The sequence below is a fragment of the Malania oleifera genome, chromosome 6, assembly GCF_029873635.1.
Source record: "Malania oleifera isolate guangnan ecotype guangnan chromosome 6, ASM2987363v1, whole genome shotgun sequence".
NCBI classification, from domain to species: domain Eukaryota; kingdom Viridiplantae; phylum Streptophyta; class Magnoliopsida; order Santalales; family Ximeniaceae; genus Malania; species Malania oleifera.
The window spans coordinates 80,891,645-80,901,199 of record NC_080422.1 but is presented as its reverse complement, the minus strand read 5'-3'; the positions used below and the strand labels follow the sequence as shown (position 1 = coordinate 80,901,199).

Here is a 9,555-nt window from a genome sequence, read left to right as displayed (position 1 = left end):
GATTCACACATATCATTAATTCACTACATGCATTAGGTAAAACCTATTTTACATAAGAAATGATCAAGAAAGTCCTTAGGGGTTTGCCTCTTGTTTGGGAAGCAAAGGCTATGACCATAACTTAGGGTAGAGATCTTAAGGCTATGTCACTAGATAAACTGATAGGTTCACTTATCACTTATAAGTTAGCTATTAATAAGAGACTGAATGAGAACAATATAATGAGAAAAGTGACTGCATTAAAAACATCTACAAATACATCTAGTGAGTGCAGTGAACCTAAATCTGGAGATGACATGGCTTTGCTTACTAGGAAATTCAGCAGGTTCTTTAGGAAGAATAGTAGGCCATACATAAAGTTTAGAGATTCAATATCTAAGAAGGGAGAGTGACTCACTCGAAAAATGAGCAGCTCGAAAGCTATCCCAAGTATAGGAGTTCTGTCGTGTAATATTAAGCCCAAGGGCTAGATCGTCTCCTCAGGGAATGCGTTTTAATATTAGATTTTACGTTCTCCCAATAAAAAATAAAAATGTACTGAACTTGGTTTAGATTCAGATTTTCAAGATGGTTCAATTTCACTTTTGATGAATTAAATGACACATAATTTAAAACCCTAAACTAACATGCACTAAATAAAAGAAAACAAGAATAGAAACCCTATGTCTACTTAAGGAAATGCCTAAACACGCATTATTAAAGATGACAACTACAAATAAGGAATTAAAACATGCAAAGGAAACTCAATCAAACACACATACGCGCAATAAAAATCAAATCTGCAACATGAACCAAAAATTACAAACCAAAATCACAATTTAAACACTGACTAAATACTGAACTTTTATTACGAACCAAGAACTCGAAACAAAGTTTAACTATCAATTGACTTAAATGAAAATAAAACAAAATAAAAACATAAATAAAAGGAACTAAAGGAATGATTAATAAATAAAAGGAGTTAAATTAAATCCATCCAATCTAATAATAACATTAATTAAAAGAAACATAAATAAATAAATATTAAACTCCACTAAACAAATTAAAATAACTTAACACCCATTCAAACAATCTTTCAAAATTCTAACAAACAACTAAAGGAGAGAAAAAAATATATTGTTGCAATTGAAAACAAAAGAAAGAATAGAAAAGAATAAAGAAGAAAGAGAGAGAGAGAAAGAGAGAGGAGAGAAAAAGAGAGAGAGAGAGGGGCGGCCATGGGAGGTTCAGCAGCTACTGTGTTGTTGGTATGGGGCTGCTGCTATGGCAGTGCTGGAGGAGCAAGGGCTGTTGCAGCAAGTTGCAGGCAGTGCTGGAGGATCTGCTGCTGCTGTGTTCGACCGTGGCTGCTGTGATGGAGTCGTAGGTGTTGGAACAGGGGCTGCCATGGCTGGAATTGTTGACTAAAGGAGGAAGCAGAAGACTGAAAGAGAAGGGAGGACTGAGTTTGGGGTTTGCAGAGCTTAGGGAAAGAAAAGAAAACAAATAGAAACAGAGAAAGAGTGAGAAGACGAGAATAAATCAAAGTAAAGATAAGAGAAGAAGAAGAAGAAAAGGAGAAGAAGAGAGGAGAGTTTGAGGGAGAGAGAAGGGTGCCGGAGGCACACCCAGAATAGGGGAAAAAGAGGGATTAAATAGGAGAGGCTGCCCTAGACCCGGATGGAGAGGATTGACCCGGATGGGAGACCCAACCCGGATTGTTATATTTTTTTTTTCATTCTCTGTTTATCACAAATATGACTCTTTTAGAGCCCGTTTCTCACAAAATTCAAAACATAAAAGTTGTAGATAATCCTTTTCTCTTTCTTTAGAAATTTGAATTGTCTCAATCGGAGCTTAGACGGAAAAGTTATATACAAAATACGAACAGGTATCGGTTTTGGTTCCTGGGAATTTTCTTGCAACAAAAAATTACCAAAACTTCATAAATAGTACAATAAAGTTCAAGAATGATGATTTTGGCACTTTATTAAAATATTGAACAAATTTGGATATTTGATTAAAAATATAAATCGTAAAGCCCGGGTTAAACGTCCAATTACGCAGTTTCGGCGCGTAATCAGAGAGCCTAGTAAAAGAAAAGAAAAATTGAACGCTCCTATGCACTACAATTGCAACAAGGTCGGGCATATCAAACCTGATTGCCCATTGCTAAAAAAGGAGTCTAGGAAAATGAAGAAAACCATGAAAGCTGGCACCTCGTGGGATAGAAAAAAACAACAAAAATTCATATTCATATTGTAACGACTTTGAGATTGCTAACTTGTGCCTAATGGCATAGGATGATGAGGTGCGCTTAAGATCGTCCTCTTATAAGGATGAGTGGTACTTGGATAGCAGCTGCTCACAACATATGACTAGAGACAAGGCCAAGTTTGCTTCCATCACTCCCAAGTATGGAGGGTACATGACATTCGGGGATAATGCCAAGGGTCGAATCATCGGTGTAGGTAAGGTTGGTAAGGAACCTTCCCTAGTTATTGATAATGTGCTATTGGCTGATGGATTGAAACATAATTTGTTGAGTATTAGTCAATTGTGTGATAAAGAATATAAAGTATCTTTTGAAAATGATAAATGCATTGTTTAGAGTAAATCTAATAACAAAGTACTTTTTACTATTGAACGTCATGAAAATGTGTATACAACTAGTTTTGATAATTTAGCTTCTCAACAAGTTACATGTTTTTCTGCAATAAAGGAAGCTAGTTGGTTATGGCATAGACGTTTAGGACATGCTAGTATGGATCTTTTGTCAAAACGTGAAAAAGGACTTATTTAAAGGATTGCCAAAAACACATTTTGTGAAAGATAAAATCTGTGATGCATGTCAAATGGGTAAGCAAACTAAATCAAGTTTTAAGAAAAAAGAAATTCATATCTACTACTAGACCACTTGAAATGCTACACTGAAATTAATTTGGTCCTAATCAAGTTCAAAGTTTAGGTGGAAAATTATATGCCTTTGTTATTGTGGATGATTATTTTAGGTTCACATGGGTGCTGTTTCTCTCTCATAAAAATGAATCATGTGAACAATTCACTAAATTATGTAAAAGAATTCAGAATGAAAAAGGCTATGAAATCACACACATAAGAAGTGATAGGGGAACTAAATTAAAAAATGATGGCATAGAAAACTATTGTGGCCTAGAGGCCATTTCACATAATTTTTCTACACCTAGGACCCCACAACAAAATGGTGTTGTAGAAAGGAAAAATATATCCTTGTAAGAAATGGGCAGGACTATGCTTAATGAACACAAATTACCCAAATATTTCTGGGCCGAAGCAGTGAACATTGTTTGTTATGTAATGAACAAAGTATTAATCAGACCCTCACTTAATAAGACTCCATATGAATTGTGGAACAACCATAGACCTAACATTTCCAATTTTCATGTCTTTGGTTGTAAGTGCTTTGTACTTAGAGATAATGAACACCTAGGGAAATTTGAATCTAAATCTAATGAAGGTATTTTCCTAGGTTACTCACTTAATAGTAAAGCATATAGAGTTTTTAATAGAAAAACATTAACTGTTATTGAATACTATTCATATTGTGTTTGATGAATCTAATCCTTTTTCTAAAAGAGATGATGAAGATGATATTGCTATTAGAAAGGGATTAGATAAGCTATCTATTGAAAATAATGTGGACAAAAATTCAGAAATCAATGATAAATCAATTGAAGAAAATAAATTTGAAAGTGAGGTTCATGAATTGCTTAGGGAGTGGAAATTCATTAGAAACCATCCTTTAGATCAAATTATAGGTGAACCTTCACGTGGTGTAGCCACTCGACACTAGGGGCAAAATTGATACTACACTTTTTATCAAATCTAAAAATGATCATATGCTCCTTGTGCAAATTTATGTTGATGATATTATATTTAGAGCTACTAATGATGAGTTGTGTAGTGAGTTTTCCAAGTGCATGCAAAGTGAATTTGAAATGAGCATGATGGGAGAACTGAGTTTCTTCTTAGGACTGAAAATTAAACAAGCTAAATATGAGACTTTCATATGCCAATCTAAATATGTTAGGGGCTTGCTCAATAAATTTAATATGGAAGATGGTAAAATTTTGGGAACTCCTATGAGCTCTTTTACAAAACTTGACAAAGATGAGCAAGGCATCCCTATTGATGTGAAACTATATCATGGCATGATTGGTAGTCTCCTATACCTTACAACTATTCGACCTGATATCATGTTGTGTGTGTGTGTGTGCGCTGGGTTTCAGGCCGCTCCTAAGGAGTCTCATCTGTTAGCTATGAAAAGAATACTTAGGCAGCTAGTTGGGACTGTTGAATTAGGTTTATGGTACCCTAAGCATACAACATTTGAGATTGTTAGTTACACTAATGCTGACTTTGCTGGTAGTAAAGTAGATAGAAAAAGTACTAGCGGCACTTGTCACTATTTAGGACAATCTTTGGTTTCATGGTTCTCCAAGCAACATAACTTAGTTGCCTTATCCACAGCCAAAGATGAATATATTACGATTGGAAGTTGTTGTGTTCAAACATTTTATATGAAATAACAACTTATGGATTTTAGATTGCACTATGATACGGTTCCGATTAAATGTGATAATACTAGTGCAATCAACATTTCAAAGAAACCTATCTCATATTCATGAACCAAACATATTGAGATTATACATCATTTCATTCGTGATCATATGCAAAAAGGGGACGTGGCACTTGAGTTTGTGTGCACAAATGAGCAGTGGGCTGATATTTTTCACCAAACCCCTTCGGGAAGATATGTTCATACATATTAGACGTGAGTTAGGTCTAATGCATAGTAGAGATGCCACATAGAAATTTGATAGAATGCAAAAACTCAAGGGGAGCTTTTTAACATAGACAATATACGGTTTTGAAAACTTAAATAACTCTATCATTGTTGTATACCTTGTATACTTGTTTGTGATTTGCAAGGCATGGCTATCATATCTCTTCCAAATTTCAGTTTCTCTGTTTGGAAACGTCACCATCGATGGATTTACCGTGGTTTTCTAAAATGGTCAACTTCAGAAAATCACAAAAGTCCGTCAAGGGATTTCTGCCTCTAGGCTATGAAACAAACTCAAACTCTTGTCATTACCTTAATCTACCTGTTCATAGCCTTATCCAATTCAAACCTATACTCTGGTATTAATCCTCCTAAAGTCTGCAAAATTGTTATGCTTTGATACCAACTGTAATGTCCCAGACTCGTCACGTGGGGCTCGAGGTGTTATGAGACCAATCATACATCTCTGATACCATTCACGCAACAGTATTAATTAAATAACCTCAAACAAAATACCAGAGTTCTATATTTACATATGCAAACCCATAAAGTACAATCCCATTCTTCATATTACATAACCAGGACAATATATATATTAAACATAAAACTAAACACATATTCGTTCTAGTATCCACTCACAAAAACTAACCCCGCCCTCGAGCTATCTAAGCTCGATCACATGGAAGACCTGAAAAGATTAAATATTTTTCGGGGTGAGACACCTCTTAGTAAGGAAGAAATAAGTTACAATATTGTGTGGCTGAAGTGTTTAATATACAACTACGAAATATACATACAGTTCTATTTCACTACTAATAGTAGCCAAGAAAACGCATTCATAATCACATCATTGTTGACTTCTCTGTCACCTAATCACATATACACATACATAATTATTTTTACTGATAATTCCTGAGAATAGGGAAGTCTGCCCACCCATACAAGTAGATTCCCCCTGCTTTAGTGCTAAAACTAGGGCACTCACCTGTCTCAGTAAGCTCTCGGGTTATGTATCTAGATAAAGTCTTCGAGAATAGGGAAGGTCATCCACCCATACAAGTGACTTCCCTCTGCTCTGGTATCCACAGATAATTACCAGAGCACTCGCCTTCCTCAGCAAGCACTTGGATGGAGAGTTCAACTTTATCATAAATACTCATGTAATTAAAGTTACACATATCTAATGCCGTCATTTCACAGAGTTCCACATATATATGCATACGACAACCAATCCACATAGGATAATTCATACAGTTTTCATTCACACCCACATAGGGTTTATATCCACATAGAATACCATAGGATTGGTCCACACAGGACTATCAACCACACAAGTTACACGATCCACACAAGACTATCAACCACATAGGTTACATGGTCCACACAGAACTAATCATCACACATATTACATTACTTACCACCCTATTCATGGTAAATAGGTAAAACAAACTCCTTATACCACTACCAATGTTTTACCCCCCAATATAAATGCCCATGTAACGACCTCCTCATACCATTGTCAATGTTATATAATGGTTATATCAAGTACGATATAATGACCTCCTCATACCACTGCCAATATTATATTGCAATTTACATAAACCACAACACAAATCAATAACAAAACCAACCACTCAAGCACATCCACGCATCTACCAGAGTATAAACAATTTGATAGTATCCACAACCAACTAGTATTTTCATCCAAGTAGAAATCGCAGCCCAAACAGTATTCACAATCACACAAAAAATCATAAATTTCATGGTACTCGCAACTATTTAATTATCAAAGGTGTTTTCATGCCACATGTTTTCTTCCCAATATAATATATAATCAAAAACAACATTTTCAATACCTACATCGTTTAGAAAAAATTATAACAAAATATATAGAATTTTATACCTAAAAATTAACCAGTTTAAAGTTAATAAAAAGCTATTATAAAGTATTTCCCTTTACCTACTCCTCGAGATTTTGCCTAAAATCGAACAAAAATGAGACACTGTATTCCAAAAATCCCAACTTACTTAAATCTCAGAAAAACAGTCATTTAATGCTTCTTAGGCTCCATATATTTCAAGATAATAATAAAATCCTAAAATATCTCACTTACCCTGATTTTGGGATAATTCCCAAGTACTCCCAACTGAAAATCTGCTCCACCTATGTTGTAGAGAATCTTCCCAGGAGTCTCGTGGTAGGTTGCAATCATTGAATCGAGCTAAATCTGGTCGGAATCGTAGTGAGAAGGTAGTAGGGCTGAATTTTATAGAGAGAAATGAGAGGAAAGTGATTTTCTCGCTAAAAAATGAAAGATTTTGCTATTTATTGGCAAGGCCTTGTCAACGAGACACGTGGACTCGTCAATGAGTCCAAGAACACCATTTGTGTATGAAATCAGAAGCTCGTCGATGAAATTCAGACATATGAGAACTTCTCTTGGTAAATCCTCGTCGACGAGACATGCATACTTGGGGATGAAGCTCCGAAGATCACTCATCGACAAGAAAATCAAGTTCATTGACGAATGCCTGCTTATTACCCTGTTAAAATTTCGTTTCCTTTTCTTCCATTTCCCCTTTTCCTTTTATTATCTTCCTTATTATTTAAAAAAAAATTTTCCAATTGGTTACATTCTCCCCTCTATTAGAAAATTTCATCCTCAAAATTCATTATTCTCCCATTTTCACATCTGAAAAGCTAGCTAACCACATTCATACATTACAATCAATTCAAACATATGCAACATCGAATCATACAAAGTCAACAAAATTAATACTCATGCTAATGTAGACATATTACCTGCACCTTTAGCATTGTCCCCCTCAGGTGTACACAATATAAAAACATGTGTCGGGGCACCGCTACCACGAGGCACCAAGTTGTTCCTCTGATTCTGATTTGGAGAAGGTGTGTTGTTCGGCGGTTCTTGACATTCTATGTCAATATGACCATATTTGCTGCATCTATAGCACACGACACCCCGACTCCGGCATTCTCCCCATTGCCGCTGGTTACATCTAGGGCAGTGGGGGTGTGACGAATTGCCCTGTCGTCCCTGATCATTTCCTTCCAACCCCTGACCTGCAACATCTTTTTCTCCCCTCCTTGACCCTTTTCTAATATTGGCCTGGGAACGGGGAGACATTGGCTTTTTCCTTCGTTCTGATGCCTCTGCACCTCTCTGCAGACTTGACTCTAAAACAGTGGCTTTTTCCACCAGTTCCACAAAATCCTGAATTTGCAAACATGCCATATGCTCGTGAATCCTCTGATTCAGGTCCCTTTCAAACCATCTCACCTTTTGGTATTCATTTGGAACCATGGAAGGTGCAAAGCGTGAAAGTTCCATAAATTTAGTAGCATACTACTGAATAGTGAAACGCCTCTGAGTCAGGTTGAAAAATTCTTCCGCCTTTACATTTCTGGTGGTGGCGGGAAAATATTGGTCATAAAAGACCTGCTTGAAATGACCCCACGTCATTTCTATAGGTACTGCTCGCAGTTCTTCCAATAGATTTATCGCATGCCACCACCGTTTAGCTTCTCCTACCAGTTTGAAGGTGGCGAAAAGAACTTTCTGCTCCTCAGTGCAATTCAACATTGTCAATATCTTCTCCATCTCTTCCATCCACGTCTCATCCTTAATTGGGTCAGTACCACCCTCAAAAGATGAGGGTTTCAAATGGGTGAATTGATCAATCTTGCAACCTTGATGCATTGGTGGGAAGCTTGATCTCCCGAGGTCTTGTCTCATCTCTTCCCTAACCTGACAAGCTATTCCTCGTAATAGTCGAGAGGTGTCAATCTTATCCCCGCTGGAATCTCCTAACTCGCTTCCTCCTCCTTCATCCACACCTTTGCCTCTAGGATCCATCCTTGAATATATAAATATATATAACAAAGGCAAATCTAGAATCTCTACATCTTAATATATTTGAAATAATCATAAAATATGAAAACAATTTAATATCCAAATCCTCAAATAAATATCCAACATCCAATTATCCGCAATCATATTAACCTTCAAACTCAAATTCCAAATTTCAGTTTCTCTACTTGGAAACATCACCGTCGATGGATTTACTGTGGTTTTCTAAAATCGTCGACTGATTCAAAAAAATCACAGAAGTTCGTTAAGGGATTTCTGCCTCCAGGCTATGAAACAAACTCAAACTCCTGTCATTACCTTAATCAGCCCATTCCTACCGTTATCCAACTCAAAACTATACTTTGGTATTAATCCTTCTAAAGTCTATAAGACCGTTATACTTTGATACCAACTCTAACGCCCCAGACTCGCCACGTGGGGCCCAAGGTGTTATGAGACCAATCATACGTCTCTGATACCATTCACGTATCAAAATTAATTAAATAACCTCAAACAAAATACCAAAGTTTTATATTTACATATGCAAACCCATAAAGTACAATCCCATTCTTTATATTACATAACCAGGATAATATATATATTAAACATAAAACTAAACACATATCCATTCTGGTATCCACTCACAAAAACTAACCCCACCCTCGAGTTATCTAAGCTCGATCACCTAGAATACTTGAAAAGATTAAATATTCGCTAGGGTGAGACACCTCTCAGTAAGGAAGAAATAAGTTACAACAATGTGTGGCTGAAGTGTTTAATATACAATTACAAAATATACATATAGTTCTATTTCACTACCAATAGCAGCCAAGAAAACACATTCATAATCACATCATTGTCGATTTCTCTGTCACCTAG

The 9,555-nt window shown here is 36.1% G+C and overlaps 1 protein-coding gene across 1 annotated transcript; it reads right to left on the bottom strand.

Annotated features, from left to right (window-relative positions):
- Window positions 1-7,584: 7,584 nt before the first annotated feature.
- LOC131158671 (uncharacterized) lies at window positions 7,585-8,562 on the bottom strand. Its single transcript, XM_058113539.1, has 2 exons — window positions 8,266-8,562; window positions 7,585-8,172 (listed from the first exon to the last, which is right to left on the bottom strand). The coding sequence occupies exons 1-2, from the start codon at window positions 8,560-8,562 to the stop codon at window positions 7,585-7,587; spliced, it is 885 nt and encodes a 294-aa protein (XP_057969522.1).
- Window positions 8,563-9,555: the final 993 nt, after the last annotated feature.